We start from the raw sequence: 18,587 nt of genomic DNA, 5'->3' as shown, positions 1-18,587 counted from the left end.
TTGTCTGGAAAGAACGTGGTGTACGAAGGATGCAACTGAAAAAGCCTGCAACGCACGCTGCAACAAGCAAACGTCATAACAACGAGGGTGACAGTTTTCAGAGTCAGAAGAAGCAGGAAGCAACTATGCAGAGGCTCCGAGGAAATAAACAAAAGAAAAGTCAAGACCAAGTTTAGGTTCCTTTGGGGGCATCAGAAACCACAGGAGACTTAAACAAGGATGGTTGGGCTGGAAAATGTAGAACGGCTGAAAGGGATAACAACCTGTAACAGTGCTCACTGCAAGGTCTTGATGGACCACAGAGAAAACAAACAAAAAGATGTTTGACAGCTTTGCTTCTAAGATCAGTTTCCCAGGTGCCACAACAGGTTACGAATTTGCCTCGAATGCCCAGCACAGATGGATTTCGTGGAGCAGCACTTGGTGGGGAGAATGCCTCCCACACTTCACTGTGCAACCAATGGCCGCTGCTCAGCCCACGCATAGAAGTGCAAGCTGTAGATGTGAAGGAAGCAGTGCTTAGTTAATGTGTGCACTGATGCCACGTCACAGCCTGGCGGATGTTGCAGACAGGCACTCTGCATGTACTGCAGCTGCGGCCCCTGGATACCCCAAAATAAGTCCATGCAGATATTGTGATTAGGTTGAAAAAAAAACAAAGGTTAAATAGGAGTTATATGTAAGTAAGATAGTAAGACTTAACTTACGTAAAAAAATAAATAAAAAAAAGTAAAAAAAATAAAAGAAAAGACCCTTCCAAATTCACTGCAAAACCAAATGGTTAAAGTGCTATTATAAGTAGGTCATCTAATGATTGGGAAAGAAAAAAAAAAATAACACTTACATTCACAAGTTATAAGTAACTGACCCAGGAATAACGCACCGCGCCATCGGTTTCAGATGTCCTCAGTGATGTAACGTGTCATAAGCAGTGCAAGTTATGTTTAGGCCGGTTAGTTAAAACTGGTAAATTTCAGTGTTTTTCTTGTTTTTAAATGGTAGCAGTTTTTATTATTAGAACACCTGCATGCAACCCACATTAACCTCTGTTTTTTTTTTCCAGTGTATTTTTTATTTATTTTTTAAACGTAAAGTAAGATCTTATTACAATAGGTCTGCAGCCAACTGGCACTCTTTGGCCAGGCCCTGCGTGCAAACCCCAGTGGGCGGTCAACGCCCTGTGAGTGGAAAACACCCACAGACCCTTACCCCATCTTACTTATTTTTTTCTTTTTAAGAAACAAATTCACCATTCCCACGGGACACCAGGAAAGCCTCACTGGCCCTTGCTGGATTACTGCACAAACCCATAAAACTTTTTTTTTTTTTTTAAATGTCAGCCCAAGGGGGTTCAGGGCTGGTTCTGAGGACAATCCGATCTTCACGCACATGTAAGAAAGGCTCTTGAGTAGTAAGGCCTCGTAGCTCACTAATACGCCCATGGGAAGCAATGGCTACTGAGAAGGCTACCTTTCAGACGTGAGTTCGAAGGGTGGTCCCATACGTCTGATAGGAACTAGATTTAGGTCCAGGCTGAGGCCAGTGGGGCTTGAGGGTGTATTCATCTCTAACCCCTCCATAAACACTTCAACCACTGGTACTCTGAACAGGGAAGGATGTTGTCTGTTCTGCGCGTATGATGCAAGTGCTACTAGATGCAAGTTAATGGGTGTGTGCGCCAAGCCTGATTTTTGTAAGTAAGGATAAGTAATTATCTGTTTCACCAAAGGATTTAGGGGGTCAGAGTTGTGATCAATATGTTAAGAACAAATTATTTCGATTTGGCAGCATAACATGCCGGGGTTTTAAGTCACTTGGCTCCTTAAGAATGGGTGTACATACCTGTGGGAGAAAGAAGTAAGCAAACTTTAGGACCTCAAGTGGCAAACTCCAAGATTGATTTGTGCTGGGTCTGAGTGACTGATCTGGGCCTGTGTCTGGATAAGGAGATCTGGCCTGAGTGAAACTCTCTTGTAGGGACTGAGTGTTCTACTAGAATCAAGTACCAAGGCTGGCCTATGATGGGGCGGCTAAAATGAGGACACAAGATGTTTGTCTGAGTTTCCTGATGAGTAGTGGAAACCGAGGGAGAGGCGGAAACGCGTAGACAAATACCCTGCCCAGCTGGTCCACACTGCATTCCATATGGACCGGAGAAGCGAGTGCCGGTGGCAAAGCTTGGGCACTTTGTGTTTTTGTTTGGTGCGAATAGTACCTCACTTGTGGAAGTGGGTTTGAAGATCTGCAGGTGGATTTCCCACCTGTGGACTTGCAGATGTGATCTGCTGAGCAGATCCACCAGGCTTGTTGGCTACCCCGGGAGATGTTTTGCCACGCGGTGAACCCTGTGGTGAACTGCCCATTGCCAAATGTTCTGTGCTGGAAGTGAGAGCGGGACTTAATCGCACAAGAAAATCAATAGATGAAAGAGGGAAACTGATCTGTTGCTTTGTAGACTTCCATGTGGCATTTGACATGGTACATCGCAAACTGTTGTGAGAAACCCTAATTAATTTTGGAATTACTAAATATCTATTAATACACTAAAAGTTACATAGACAGAACTGGGCGCAAGTGATAGTCAACATGAAAGGAACACTAACTAGGGAGATAAATATTAGGAAGGGCCTCCTCAAGGTTGCATACTGGCCCCACTGTTCTCCATATTTCAATCAGAACTACAACAATCTAAAAAGGTGCCATGGGCTTATGCCCAAAAATGAATCACTCATGTCCTGAGCTTACTTATAAGCCAATGACCTGGTATGGACAGACAGAGGTAGGTCTGCAAAAGAAATTACAGCTATTTCATGCATATCAAACAAGGAAGACATTTTTATTTAATATGGATGTAGGAGGCTGGTCAGGTGTGTGGTGGACACCTATGGTGTTACACCTTATACTGGGTCCAGGTAAACTCCTATGGATAGTGTTACAGTGTATAGGCAGCCAGGGCTCTGTAGCGCTTCAGCTGCCTTAAGTTGGGTAGTGGCCTAAGTGTTCCATCCTTTTCGTGGTCTAGGCTTGACCTTTTAATTTACACCAATATTATTCTACAGCTCTTTGCTTCCACACAAATACATATATCTATTGATTTATAATGCTTCACAGTACCATACATCCTTCCTTTAAAGCCAGACCCATTTGCTCTGCTGATGCTTGTTACGGATTAAGATGTATAAGGGATATACTCATAGCCCCCTTTGATGTGGTGAAGATATATCTTCACCTCCCCCTGCAGCAGCCGCAGGTGTACAAGACTGATACTGTGCCGGCGGGTGGCATGTTTGCTGCTATGGTACGACATTCCAAGCAGTATCTGTAGGTGACACTGGACAGGACACAACTGTCTGATGTTACGTCTTCTTATTGGGGAAGATATAACTATCCTTTCCCTGACAGCTGTTGTCTGATCAGGGAGCACTGAAAGTAAGTCACTGCTTTGAAGTAGAGAGCTCCTTACCTTAGACTCCTTTGCCATAGCTGTTACCCAAGGATCCTTCTCTACAATAGGCCTAAAGACTTCTTACTGAACAACCTGTTGCTCTTGAACAGCAGGGCACTGTATTGTAGCTGCAGCATTTGGTTCTCCCCTTGCCTGTTGGGACTGAAAGCTAGAGGCGCCGGTTTGTGTTTGGAGTGCCCCCATAGCTTTGCCTGCAGCTTTCTTGACCAACTGGTCTAAATTAATGCATTCCATCTAAGAGGACATTTAGCAGGTGCTGCTGGACATCAGAGCAGAACCAGGTGATACCGAGCCAGCCATGCCTTCTGAGCAGGTCGCTGGGGTTTGTCTTCCTGTACTCTGTGAGCTCATCTAGAGTGCATTAGATGTTGGCATTTGAGATAGTTTTCCCCTCTTGCACCAACTCCTTAACTATTTTCTGTCAGGCTTCTGACAGGTGTTTGAACAGCTGGTCAATCTCTTCCCAGGGCTCTCTATCAAATGTGGCCAACAGGCCCAATGAATTGGTGTTGTGCCGTTGCGTAGCCACACTAACAGCAATTCTTTCGCTACATCAATTTTCCATTTTTTTTTGTCAAATGGTGGAGAATCCCCGCTGCCCTGGTCGAAGGCCCTTTTCCTGGCTGTATGAGCAAGTGAGTGAGGGTGCTGGTGACTAGGGTAGTGATGAAGACTAGGGTCTCAGCCTTTAGCACGGGGAAAGATCAGAGTTCCTCAGTTATTGCCACGTCGAAAGGGATCATTCTATCCCTTTGGTTGTACTTCTCAATCTAGTCCGAGTGCTCCAGTTTTGAGGCGGTATAAACTCAATACATGTTGGGCCCGGTTTCCCAGCAGACATCAATGTTGACTTCCGTTCTGGAGCAGGTATCTCGAATGTGCAAGACATTTGATCTACAATGGCATGCATGGCAAAAACTACGCTTCCTTACTCCTCAAGATCGTCAGCAGCCATGACAAGCGAAACAAAGTCAAATTAAACCCTGAACAGTGAGGTGTCATATTACAGCAGTCTGAAATCTGAGGCTCTAATACTCAACTGCAAATAGAACAGCGACCCCCACGCGCTCTGATGTGCGTCTTAGCACAAGCTATCACACCAAGCCTCCAATCTAAAACCACGGCCTATCATGGAACTGAAAATTATATTATTTTATTGTACAACAATAATGTTCATAAATCACTCAACTAGTCTCAGAAACAAGTTGGAAGAGGCATCTAATTGCACATCTATCTTACCCAGTGGGAAAGCAATGTTGTACCTGAAAAGCTTTTAGGCTATTTTCATCCAAGTCTCAAAGTGCTTTTTCCCTGCTGTGAGGGAATCGTCATGAAACTATTACAACATCACAGGGATGAGAGGGGTAACAGCCTATCGCAAGAAGGTGGCTTTGAGTGTAGGGTCAGTATTTATGGGATCTCGCTTGCAAGCGTAGGTTCTCACCCACTAGCTTGGCACTGACGAAGCGGCCAGACCTCCTATACAACACTGTGTTCCCCCGGCAGTCGTGAAAACAGATTATATTGGGGCTTCAAAAGTCCAGTGGGTTAGAAACTTTGGACACTTAATACTACATGATCAATTAATACAAATGAGAAACTCTGAAGAAAGCAAGTTAGACTCTCAAAGGGAAGGGCAGTATATTGAGTTTTCCTTCACTTGGTTGAATGCGTGTTGCTAGACTACTCCAAACTTGGAAAACACCATCCAGGATTTCTTGGTTTAATTCTCGTATGAGACACTTCCCAAGTCTTTGATCATCCTTTGAGGGCTGTGTGAATGAGTCCTTCTTTGATATTTGATGATATATGCTGTGGGGCAGCCGATCTACACAAACATTGCTTTGTCCTTCACTGGTGAGACCGAAAACAAGAACTGACCTCAGTGCTTCCTCCAAGCAACACAGAAGTGTATTTCTGGGAGAAACCACTCTCCTTTCACCTGTAAGGGAGACTCCTCCTGTCTCCTCCATTAGAGAGAGAGGCAGCTTTTCTAGTTCCCAACAGGCATTTCTTTAAGCATTTTCCATGGTATCCACAGGTGCAGGGACTTTTCATCTTACAGTTTGTGCATTTCAGCAACAGCTGCATATAAAAGCTTGCAAGCAGTACAAGAAATGTACACAAAGACATCCCTCCTAACAGAGTCTTGAACATTCACTAATGTTAAAAAAAACACCACAATTGACTGAGCCCAAAATACTATGAAATACCGAGCATGTCGACTCAAACAGTGATGGCTACTTCTTATAATACGCCCAGCTCTTCAGTTACTACAGGTCATGAAGGATATTGTTTAATGCTTTGCCAACAAAAATGAAGAAACTTCAAATGTTAAACCTCTTGCCGTGTGTAGGAAGTTGGCTCTGTATGCACTATTTCAAAGTAAGGAATAGTATGCACAGAGTCCAAGGGTTCCCCTTAGAGGTAAGATAGTGGCAAAAAGAGATAATACTAATGCTCTATTTTGTGGTAGTGTGGTCGAGCAGTAGGCTTATCAAAGGAGTAGTGTTAAGCATTTGTTGTACATACACAGCAATAAATGAGGAACACACACTCGGACAATTCCAGGCCAATAGGTTTTTGTATAGAAAAATATATTTTCTTAGTTTATTTTAAGAACCACAGGTTCAAGATTTGCATGTAATACTTCAAATGAAAGGTATTGCAGGTAGGTACTTTAGGAACTTTGAATTAGCAAAATAGCATATACACTTTTCACATAAATCACATATAGCTATTTTAAAACTAGACACTTAGTGCAATTTTCAACAGTTCCTGGGGGGAGTAAGAGGTTTTTTTAGTGGTTCAAGTTTGTGTCCAAGGTAGCCCACCGTTGGGGCTTCAGAGCAACCCCAAAGTTACCACATCAGCAGCTCAGGGCCGGTCAGGTGCAGAAGTCAAAGTGGTTCCCAAAACGCATAGGCTTCAATAGAGAAGGGGTGCCCCGGTTCCAGTCTGCCAGCAGGTAAGTACCCGTGTCTTCGGAGGGCAGACCAGGGGGGTTTTGTAGGGCCCCTGGGAGGACACAAGTCCACACAGAAAGTACACCCTAAGCAGCACGGGGCGGCCGGGTGCAGTGTGCAAACACACGTCGGGTTTTCAATAGGTTTCAATGGGAGACCAAGTGGTCTCTTCAGCGATGCAGGCAGCCAAGGGGGGGCTCCTCGGGGTAGCCACCACCTGGGCAAGGGAGAGGGCCTCCTGGGGGTCACTCCTGCACTGGAGTTCGGATCCTTCAGGTCCTGGGGGCTGCGGGTGCAGTCTCTTTACCAGGCGTCGGGATCTGAGGAGCAGGCAGTCGCGGTCAGGGGGAGCCTCTGGATTCCCTCTGCAGGCGTCGCTGTGGGAGCTCAGGGGAGGGGGGGGGCAACTCTGGCTACTCACGATCTCGCAGTCACCGGGGAGTCCTCCCTGACGTGATTGTTCTCCACAAGTCGAGCCGGGGGCGTCGGGTGCAGAGTGTCAAGTCTCACGCTTCCGGTGGGAAACGCAAGTTGTTTCAAAGTTGCTTCTTTGTTTCAAAGTTGCAGTCTTTGGTGAACAGAGCCGCTGTCCTTGGGAGTTCTTGGTCCTTCTAGATGCAGGGCAGTCCTCTGAGGCTTCAGAGGTCGCTGGTCCCTGGGGAATGCGTTGCTGGAGCAGTGTCTTTAGAAGTGGGGAGACAAGCCGGTAGAGCTGGGGCCAAAGCAGTTGGTGTCTCCATCTTCTCTGCAGGGTTTTTCAGCTTAGCAGTCCTCTTCTTCTTAGGTTGCAGGAATCTGAGTTCCTAGGTTCTGGGGAGCCCTTACATACTAAATTCAAGGGCGTGTTTAGGTCTGGGGGGTTAGTAGCCAATGGCTACTAGCCCTGAGGGTGGGTACACCCTCTTTGTGCCTCCTCCCAAGGGGAGGGGGGCACATTCCTATCCCTATTGGGGGAATCCTCCATCTGCAAAATGGAGGATTTCTACAAGTCAGAGTCACCTCAGTCCAGGACACCTTAGTGGCTGTCCTGACTGGCCAGTGACTCCTTGTTTTTCTCATTATCTCCTCCGGCCTTGCCGCCAAAAGTGGGGCTGTGGCCGGAGGGGGCGGGCAACTCCACTAGCTGGAGTGCCCTGTGGTGCTGTAACAAATGGGGTGAGCCTTTGAGGCTCACCGTCAGGTGTTACAGTTCCTGCAGGGGGAGGTGTGAAGCACCTCCACCCAGTACAGGCTTTGTTACTAGCCACAGAGTGACAAAGGCACTCTCCCCATGTGGCCAGCAACATGTCTGGTGTGTGGCAGGCTGCTAGAACTAGTCAGCCTACACGGATAGTCGGTTAAGGTTTCAGGGGGCACCTCTAAGGTGCCCTCTGGGGTGTATGTTACAATAAAATGTACACTGGCATCAGTGTGCATTTATTGTGCTGAGAAGTTTGATACCAAACTTCACAGTTTTCAGTGTAGCCATTATGGTGGTGTGGAGTTCGTGCATGACAGACTCCCAGACCATATACTCTTATGGCTACCCTGCACTTACAATGTCTAAGGTTTTGCTTAGACACTGTATGGGCATAGTGCTCATGCACTTATGCCCTCACCTATGGTATAATGCACCCTGCCTTAGGGCTGTAAGGCCTGCTAGAGGGGTGACTTATCTATACTGCATAGGCAGTGTGAGGTTGGCATGGCACCCTGAGGGGAGTGCCATGTCGACTTACTCGTTTTGTCCTCACTAGCACACACAAGCTGGCCAGCAGTGTGTCTATGCTGAGTGAGGGGTCCCCAGGGTGGCATAAGATATGCTGCAGCCCTTAGAGACCTTCCCTGGCATCAGGGCCCTTGGTACCAGGGGTACCAGTTACAAGGGACTTACCTGGATGCCAGGGTGGGCCAATTGTGGAAACAAAAGTACAGGTTAGGGAAGGAACACTGGTGCTGGGGCCTGGTTAGCAGGCCTCAGCACACTTTCAAATCAAAACTTAGCATCAGCAAAGGGAAAAAGTCAGTCAGACATACAGAGGGGGGCATCTTCAGTCAGACATACAGAGGGGGGCATCTTCAGTCAGACATACAGAGGGGGGCATCTTCAGTCAGACATACAGAGGGGGGCATCTTCAGTCAGACATACAGAGGGGGGCATCTTCCGTCAGACACACAAAGAGGAGGCATCTTCCGTCAGACACACAAAGAGGAGGCATCTTCCGTCAGACATAAAGAGGGGGGCATCTTCCGTCAGACATAAAGAGGGGGGCATCTTCCGTCAGACATAAAGAGGGGGGCATCTTCAGTCAGACATACAGAGGGGGCATCTTCAGTCAGACACACAAGGGGGGGCATCCTCAGTCAGACATACAGAGGGGGCATCTTCAGTCAGACACACAAAGGGGGGGAGGAATCTTCAGTCAGGCACAAAAACTGTGAAAATGCGCCAGATAAATTTGCTGAATGTAACATAAGTTGTAGGTAGCCAGAAAAGTCCAATAGGTTACAGCTTTTATTACAGTAATGCTTTAGGCCATGTGTTACTTTGGGTGCAGTTATTACAAAAGAACCAAAAAAGCCACCGTGCTTGTTTAGTAGTAAAGTATAGCAATAATCGGTGTTCAAAGGGCTTCCTAGAGCTTTTGGCCTCCGTGCCACTGCACTTGCTGCACCATTCAAATTAAAATCGTGGCCCTAGTTGCCTGCTTGGAACTGCTTCTTCATGGGCAACATATAGCAATAAATGGTGTTCCGTGGGTTTTCTACAGCTTTTGGCTCTGGTGCTCTTGCTGCACCATTCAAATCGAGGCCCTAGTGCCTGCAAAGCGACTGTGCTTGTAACTGCTTTTTTAGTGTTAACAGAGCGTGGCCCCCCTAGTGCCTGCAAGGTAACTGCTCGTTCAGTGTTCGTTCGTTTCCCCCCCCCCGTGCCTGCAAGGTAACTGTGCTTGTAACTGCTTGTTTAGTGTTAGAGCATAGCCCCCTAGAGCCTGTAAGGTAACTGCGCTTGTAACTGCTTGTTTAGTGTTAACAGAGCGTGGCCCCCTAGTGCCTGCAAGGTAACTGCACTTGTAACTGCTTGTTTAGTGTTAACAGAGCGTGGCTCCCTAGTGCATGCAAGGCGACTGCACTTGTAACTGCTTGTTCAGTGTTAACAGAGGATGGCCCCTAGTAACTGCAAGGCGACTGCGCTTGCAACTGCTTGTTTAGTGTTAACAGAGCGTGTCCCCCTAGTGCCTGCAAGGCGACTACGCTTGTAACTGCTTGCTTAGTGTTAACAGAGCGTGGCCCCCTGGTCCATGCAAGGCGACTGCGCTTGTAACTGCTTGTTTAGTGTTAACAGAGCGTGGCCCCCTAGTGCCTGCAAGGTAACTGCGCTTGTAACTGCTTGTTCAGTGTTAACAGAGCGGGGCCCCCTGGTCCATGCAAGGCGACTGCGCTTGTAACTGCTTGTTTAGTGTTAACAGAGTGTGGCTCCCTAGTGCCTGCAAGGCGACTGCGCTTGCAACTGCTTGTTCAGTGTTAACAGAGCGGGGCCCCCTGGTCCATGCAAGGCGACTGCGCTTGTAACTGCTTGTTTAGAGTTAACAGAGCGTGGCCCCCTAGTGCCTGCAAGGTAACTGCTCGTTCAGTGTTCGTTTGTTTGCCCCCCCCCCAGTGCCTGCAAGGTAACTGTGCTTGTAACTGCTTGTTTAGTGTTAGAGCATAGCCCCCTAGAGCCTGTAAGGTAACTGCGCTTGTAACTGCTTGTTTAGTGTTAACAGAGCGTGGCTCCCTAGTGCATGCAAGGCGACTGCACTTGTAACTGCTTGTTCAGTGTTAACAGAGGATGGCCCCTAGTAACTGCAAGGCGACTGCGCTTGCAACTGCTCGTTCAGTGTTAACAGAGTGTGGCCCCCTAGTGCCTGCAAGGCGACTGCGCTTGCAACTGCTCGTTCAGTGTTAACAGAGGGTGGCCCCCTAGTGCCTGCAAGGTAACTGCGCTTGCAACTGCTTGTTTAGTGTTAACAGAGCGTGGCCCCCTAGTGCCTGCAAGGTAACTGCGCTTGCAACTGCTTGCTTAGTGTTAACAGAGCGTGGCCCCCTGGTCCATGCAAGGCGACTGCGCTTGTAACTGCTTGTTTAGTGTTAACAGAGCGTGGCCCCCTAGTGCCTGCAAGGTAACTGCGCTTGTAACTGCTTGTTCAGTGTTAACAGAGCGGGGCCCCCTGGTCCATGCAAGGCGACTGCGCTTGTAACTGCTTGTTTAGTGTTAACAGAGCGTGGCCCCCTGGTCCATGCAAGGCGACTGCGCTTGTAACTGCTTGTTTAGTGTTAACAGAGTGTGGCTCCCTAGTGCCTGCAAGGCGACTGCGCTTGCAACTGCTTGTTCAGTGTTAACAGAGCGGGGCCCCCTGGTCCATGCAAGGCGACTGCGCTTGTAACTGCTTGTTTAGTGTTAACAGAGCGTGGCCCCCTAGTGCCTGCAAGGTAACTGCGCTTAGGACTGCTTGTTTAGTGTTAACAGAGCGTGGCCCCCTAGTAACTGCAAGGTGACTGCGCTTGTAACTGCTTGTTCAGTGTTAACAGAGCGTGGCCCCCTAGTGCCTGCAAGGTAACTGCGCTTAGGACTGCTTGTTTAGTGTTAACAGAGCGTGGCCCCCTAGTAACTGCAAGGTGACTGCGCTTGTAACTGCTTGTTCAGTGTTAACAGAGCGTGGCCCCCTAGTGCCTGCAAGGCGACTGCGCTTGTAACTGCTTGTTTAGTGTTAACAGAGGGTGGCCCCCTAGTGCCTGAAAGGTAACTGCGCTTAGGACTGCTTGTTTAGTGTTAACAGAGCGTGGCCCCCTAGTAACTGCAAGGCGACTGCGCTTGTAACTGCTTGTTCAGTGTTAACAGAGCATGCCCCCCTAGTGCATGCAAGGCGACTGCGCTTGTAACTGCTTGTTTAGTGTTAACAGAGGGTGGCCCCCTAGTGCCTGAAAGGCGACTGCGCTTGTAACTGCTTGTTCAGTGTTAACAGAGCGTGCCCCCCTAGTGCATGCAAGGCGACTGCGCTTGTAACTGCTTGTTCAGTGTTAACAGAGGGTGGCCCCCTAGTGCCTGAAAGGTGACTGCGCTTGTAACTGCTTGTTCAGTGTTAACAGAGGGTGGCCCCCTAGTGCCTGAAAGGTAACTGTGCTTGGGACTGTTTGTTTAGTGGTAACATATAGCAAAAATCGGTGCTCATCGGTTTCCTGGAGCTTTTGGCCCCTGTGCCACTGCACCTGCTGCACCATCCAGATTATGGCCCTAGAGCCTACAAGGTAACATAAGGGAATCATTTATACCCAGTAATGTAAGTGTTCCGAAAAAGGCACAGTTTGCAACTGAATACATAATTAGATTTTATGTAAACAAACACAAAAGACTTCACAAAAATGCCTTCAAAATGATCCAACTCTCCAAAACAAGTTGCCAGATCTCATAAACAAAGCATATGCTTTACACATCACAGTGAACATCATGAACATCAGGCATTGTTGAATTGTGCCACAATGTGACTGGCTCCTTTCTGAGAAAAGATCTTATCCTGTGCTTGACAGTGAACGGGCCATAAACAGTGTAAATTGCCCAAGATCACCATATGTTAGGCCGACGCTGAGACTGAAATGCTGTTTTGTACTTTGTTCCTAAAAGGCACTTTCACAAATTAAATGGACTCAAAGAAGAAGAATTTTTGAAAAATCGTACAAATGTTTTGTGTAGACGAAGAAAAGGTTCCTTTTTGAAATGGCTATGTTTAGAAGATTTTTTTTTTAAAAGGGCACAAATAGGCTCCATGGAAAAAAGGCTTGTCTTTCCTATAAAGGCTGTCACTTTAAAATCTACAGAAAGCAAAACAAAATAACTAGGCTCCCACGAAAACACAGCTTGATATTTGACCTCAGTCTGAGTGCCCAGCAAACGTGACAAGATTTAAAGGCCTGTTGACAGAAAAGGAGTTCGTGAAAGTATTCAGTGAACACAGCTTTCTCATCAGGTGTGAGAAACTGAACCTGGAGAGCCTAAAACAAATAAAGCCAGCAAATGGGATGCAAGAAAACGTGAGTTATAAAGCCAATGGCAAGCAACAGGAAGAATGCATTTCTAGGTCAACTTTCTGAAAGTGCCCAAGATGTCCTTAGCAGACCAGACAGCGCTGCTCTTTGGTAGGCTGAGACCTAAAAATGCTTAAGAGACCTACCACATGCAAGAATCCCTGCCCTCTGTTCGGAATTAAAACAGAGCATTAGTAAAAGCACAGCAAATGAACATCCCTTCTACAGTGACCAACACACACTTAACAATACATTGGAAGCTGCTTTACCTGTGGGGGTGTGTATGGCATGATCTCCAGCTCACTGGCCAATGGAGACTGGATGGGAGGTAGGGGCGGGGCTTCAATGATTTCACTTTCTTCTGTGACAGCCGGCATAATCTCCTCCGTGCCCCGCTCCAGTTCTGCAAACTTCACCTCGAGCTCATGGATCTTCTTCTCCAGAAGAGGGGATGGTTCCTTCTGTGGAACAATGGGTTTTCTAGAAGACAATGCAGGCACCACGTCACCACTGAGCATGTGTTGGATTAAAAAGTTAGTCCTGAGTTGAGAAGAAGTTGGAAAATGTCTAAATCATGAGCATGGTTACTCGTCTGTAATAGATGTATTCCTCACACAATAGAAACCGCTAAATTACCCCTGTTATGAATTCCAGTCTTATTTCTTTAAATGGTACTTATACCAGATGAGTCTCAAACCCTCAGCCCCCTGAGGCTTTGAGACTCTGGGGGCTGAGGCCCCTACTGACCCCGCTACTTCTTCAGGAGAAACACTGCCTCATGACTGCTGAGGTATTGGGAGCTTATGAGCAATTTCAGATCTAGGAATTGATGATCCAGATTTATTGCAACAATCTTGCTTGACGCGTTTTATATTGAAAATGTCACTTACCCAGTGTACATCTGTTCGTGGCATCAGTCGCTGTAGATTCGCATGTTTTGCAATAGCTCGCCATCTGGTGTTGGGCCGGAGTGTTACAAGTTGTTTTTCTTCGAAGAAGTCTTTCGAGTCACGGGACCGAGTGACTCCTCCTTTTGTGTCCATTGCGCATGGGCGTCGACTCTATCTTCGATTGTTTTTCCCCGCAGAGGGTGAGGTAGGAGTTGTATTGTAGTAATAGTGCCCATGCAATGGAGTGACTAAGTATGTACCTATATAAGGTTGAAATGATATATATACAAATAGTTGAAGGTAACTTCCAAACTGCTACAGGCTCCCGGGGAGGCGGGTGGGCACATGCGAATCTACAGCGACTGATGCCACGAACAGATGTACACTGGGTAAGTGACATTTTCAGTTCGATGGCATCTGTCGCTGTAGATACGCATGTTTTGCATAGACTAGTAAACAGTTATCTCCCCAAAAGCGGTGGCTCAGCCTGTAGGAGTGGAAGTAGTCTGAAATAATGTTCTTAATACGGCTTGACCTGCTGTGGCTTGTTGTGCGGATAACACGTCTACACAGTAGTGCTTGGTGAATGTGTGAGGCGTAGACCATGTGGCTGCCTTACATATTTCTTGCATTGGGATGTTTCCTAGAAAGGCCATGGTAGCACCTTTCTTTCTGGTTGAGTGTGCCCTTGGTGTAATGGGCAGCTGTCGTTTAGCTTTAAGGTAGCAGATTTGGATGCATTTAACTATCCATCTGGCTATACCTTGTTTTGATATTGGGTTTCCTGCATGAGGTTTTTGAAATGCAATAAATAGTTGTTTAGTCTTTCTGATGTTTTTTGTTCTGTCAATGTAATACATCAATGCTCTTTTGACATCTAATGTATGTAGTGCCCTTTCAGCTACGGTATCTGGCTGTGGAAAGAACACTGGAAGTTCCACTGTTTGATTTAGATGGAACGGTGAAATAACCTTTGGTAAAAATTTAGGATTGGTCCTTAGGACGACCTTATTTTTGTGTAGTTGTATAAAAGGTTCTTGTATTGTAAACGCCTGAATCTCGCTTACTCTTCTTAGGGAAGTAATGGCGATGAGAAATGCCACCTTCCAGGTTAGGAACTGTATGTCGCAGGAGTGCATGGGTTCGAAAGGTGGACCCATAAGTCTAGTTAGGACAACATTTAGGTTCCATGAAGGAACAGGTGGTGTTCTTGGTGGAATAATTCTTTTAAGGCCCTCCATGAATGCTTTAATGACTGGTATCCTATAAAGGGAAGTTGAATAGGTAGTTTGCAGGTATGCAGATATTGCTGCAAGGTGTATTTTAATGGAAGAGAAAGCTAGGTTAGATTTTTGTAAGTGAAGCAAGTAACCCACTACATCTTTTGGAGTTGCGTGTAATGGTTGGATTTGATTAATATGGCAGTAGCAAACAAACCTCTTCCATTTACTTGCATAGCAGTGCCTGGTGGATGGCCTTCTGGCTTGCTTTATGACTTCCATACACTCTTGTGTAAGTTGTAAGTGTCCGAATTCCAGGATTTCAGGAGCCAGATTGCTAGATTCAGCGATGCTGGATCTGGGTGCCTGATCTGTTGGTTGTGTTGAGTTAACAGATCCGGTCTGTTGGGCAGTTTGATGTGTGGTACTACTGATAGGTCTAGCAGCGTTGTGTACCAGGGTTGCCTTGTCCAAGTTGGTGCTATTAATATGAGTTTGAGTTTGTTTTGACTGAGTTTGTTTACCAGATAAGGAAGGAGAGGGAGAGGAGGAAAAGCGTAGGCAAATATCCCTGACCAGTTCATCCATAGGGCATTGCCCTGGGACTGCCTGTGTGGGTATCTGGATGCGAAGTTTTGGCATTTTGCGTTCTCTTTTGTCGCAAACAAGTCTATCTGAGGTGTTCCCCAGATCTTGAAGTAAGTGTTCAGAGTTTGGGGGTGAATTTCCCATTCGTGGACCTGTTGGTGATCTCGAGAGAGCTTGTCTGCGAGTTGATTCTGAATCCCTGGGATAAACTGTGCTATTAGGCGAATTTGGTTGTGAATTGCCCAATGCCATATCTTTTGTGCCAACCGGCTCAACTGTGTTGTGTGTCCCCCCTTGCTTGTTTAGATAATACATTGTTGTCATGTTGTCTGTTTTGACGAGAATGTATTTGTGAACTATTATTGGTTGGAAAGCCTTTAGTGCTTGAAAAACTGCTAGCAGTTCTAGGTGATTATTATGCAGTTTTGTTTGATGTACGTTCCATTGTCCTTGTATGCTGTGTTGATCGAGGTGTGCTCCCCACCCTGTCATGGAAGCATCTGTTGTTATTACGTATTGTGGCACTGGGTCTTGGAAAGGCCGCCCTTTGTTTAAATTTATATTGTCCCACCATAGAAGCGAGAGGTAAGTTTGGCGGTCTATTAACACCAGATCTAGAAGGTGACCCTGTGCTTGTGACCATTGTGATGCTAGGCACTGTTGTAAGGGCCTCATGTGCAGTCTTGCGTTTGGGACAATGGCTATGCATGAAGACATCATGCCTAGGAGTTGTAATATCATCTTTGCTTGTATCTTTTGTGTTGGATACATGCGTTGTATGATGTTGTTGAAGTTTTGAATTCTTTGTGGACTTGGAGTGGCTACTCCTTTTGTTGTGTTTATTATGGCTCCTAGGTACTGTTGTACTTTGCACGGCAGGATGTTGGATTTTGCGAAGTTGACGGTGAACCCCAGTCTGTAGAGGGTTTGTATGATTTGATTTGTGTGGTGTGAGCACTTTGATAACGAATGGGTCTTGATTAGCCAGTCGTCTAGATACGGGAATACATGTATTTGCTGCCTTCTGATGTGTGCAGCGACTACTGCTAGACATTTTGTAAAGACTCTTGGTGCTGTTGTTAAACCGAAAGGCAATACTTTGAATTGGTAATGTATTCCTTTGAATACAAACCTTAGGTATTTCCTGTGCGATGGATGTATTGGTATATGGAAATACGCGTCTTTGAGGTCTAAGGTTGTCATGTAGTCGTGTAGTTTGAGCAATGGTAGCACTTCTTGTAGTGTGACCATGTGAAAGTGGTCTGATTTGATGTATGTGTTTACTATCCTGAGGTCTAGGATTGGTCTTAGCGTTTTGTCCTTCTTTGGTATTAAGAAGTACAGTGAATAAACTCCTGTGTTTATTTGTGTGTTTGGTACTAATTCGATTGCATTCTTTTGCAATAGTGCTTGAACTTCTGTCTCCAGGAGCTCGGAATGATGTTGTGATAAATTTTGTGCTCTTGGTGGTATGTTTGGAGGGAATTGTAGAAATTCTATGCAATAACCATGTTGGATAAGTGCTACAACCCAAGTGTCTGTAGTGATTTCCTGCCATGCTTTGTAATAATGACCTATTCTTCCCCCCACTGGTGTTGTGTGGAGGGGATGAGTGACATGTGAGTCACTGCTTAGTTGCAGGGGTTTTGGGGCTTTGAAATTTTCCCCTATTCCTAGGGAATTGCCCTCCTCTGTATTGGCCCCGAAAGCCTCCCCTGTACTGTCCCTGGTAACTGGACGGTGTTGCCTGTGAGGTGCTGGCTTGTGTGGCCTGACCCCGAAACCCCCCTCTAAAGGGTGTCTTGCGGAAGGTGCCGTAGTTTCCTCTGCTCTGCGGGGAGTAGAGTGTGCCCATTGCTTTAGCAGTGTGTGTCCTTTTGAAGTTTTTCAATCGCTGTGTCCACTTCTGGACCGAACAGTTCTTTTTCATTGAAAGGCATATTGAGAACTGCCTGCTGTATCTCTGGTTTAAACCCAGACGTTCGTAGCCATGCATGCCTTCTGATGGTCACGGATGTATTAATTGTCCTTGCAGCTGTGTCTGCTGCGTCCATGGAGGAGCGTATCTGGTTGTTTGAAATGTTTTGACCTTCCTCAACCACTTGCTTTGCCTTTTTTTGTAGGTCTTTGGGTAGATGTTCAATGAGGTGTTGCATCTCATCCCAATGGGCTCTGTCATAGCGCGCAAGTAGTGCTTGAGAGTTGGCGATGCGCCACTGGTTTGCAGCTTGTGCTGCGACTCTCTTTCCAGCTGCATCGAACTTGCGGCTTTCTTTATCCGGGGGTGGTGCATCCCCAGATGTGTGGGAGTTGGCCCTTTTCCTAGCTGCTCCTACAACGACGGAATCTGGTGGCAGCTGTGCAGTGATGAAAACAGGGTCTGTAGGGGGCGCCTTATACTTTTTTTCCACTCTTGGTGTGATTGCCCTACTTTTGACCGGCTCCTTAAAAATTTATTTTGCGTGCCGGAGCATACCAGGGAGCATAGGCAGGCTTTGGTAGGAGCTGTGGGTGGAGGAGAGGGTGTTGAATAAAAAGTCATCCTCGACCTGTTCTGAGTGGAGGCTTACATTGTGAAATTGTGCTGCTCTAGCCACCACTTGAGAATACGCAGTGCTGTCTTCTGGTGGAGATGGCTTTGTAGGGTATGCCTCCGGGCTGTTATCTGACACTGGGGCGTCGTATAAGTCCCATGCGTCCTGATCCTGGTCACCCTGGCTCATGGTGGTGTGAGCTGGGGAATGTGATGGAGTTTGTGCTGGTGAGACGTGAATTACAGGTGGAGGAGAGGGTGGTGGAGTAACCTTTTTCACCACCTTTGTTTGTGGTGTTTGTTCAGTTTGGAACTCCAGTCTTCTCTTTCTTCTAATAGGGGGAAGGGTGCTTATTTTCCCTGTTCCCTCCTGTATGAAGATACGCTTTTGCGTATGGTCTACATCGGTAGATTGCAGCTCTTCCTCGAACCTATGCTTTCGCATTTGGGAGGTTAGTGAATGCTCCTCTGTATAAGAGCCTGAAACTGGGTCGGTTGCAGGTTGTTTTGGCGCCGAAACCCTGTCTGCATCTTTTTTCGGCTCCGAGCTGACTTTTCTTTTTTTCGGGGCCGAAACCTCTCGGCGTCGATCTTCGTCGGTGCCGCTGTTTCGGCGTCGAGCCGTGTCTACACCGCTATCTCGGTGTCGATGCTTGTCTCCAGCACTTTCTCGGTCCCGAGAAGGCTGCGTACCGGTGTCTCGACCGGAGTCGGACTGTGTCGGCACTGTTTGGGCCTTTTTCGGTGCCGACGGTCGGTCACCGAATTTATGGGTCGAGCCATGGCCTGGTGGCAGTGGCGTCCCCTGGGCCTTGTCAATCTTCTTATGTGTTGTTTTCGACGTCTTACTCACGGTTTGTGGGTCATCGAATTCCTCGGAGT

At 46.9% G+C, this 18,587-nt stretch overlaps 1 protein-coding gene across 14 annotated transcripts in view; it reads right to left on the bottom strand.

The window, feature by feature from the left end:
- Window positions 1–18,587, bottom strand: part of PBRM1 (polybromo 1) — a 338,709-nt gene that overhangs the window by 58,076 nt on the left and 262,046 nt on the right. For all 14 annotated transcript variants that reach the window (XM_069206081.1, XM_069206082.1, XM_069206071.1 and 11 more), the window contains exon 24: window positions 12,744–12,954. In XM_069206081.1, the coding sequence (XP_069062182.1) occupies window positions 12,744–12,954 (211 nt within the window). The remainder of the gene's footprint in view (window positions 1–12,743; window positions 12,955–18,587) is intronic.

The sequence above is a fragment of the Pleurodeles waltl genome, chromosome 9 (genome assembly GCF_031143425.1).
Source record: "Pleurodeles waltl isolate 20211129_DDA chromosome 9, aPleWal1.hap1.20221129, whole genome shotgun sequence".
In the NCBI taxonomy this organism is placed as follows: Eukaryota; Metazoa; Chordata; class Amphibia; order Caudata; family Salamandridae; genus Pleurodeles; species Pleurodeles waltl.
The sequence above is the reverse complement of the archived record's forward strand: the minus strand, read 5'-3'. Positions and strand labels throughout refer to the sequence as shown.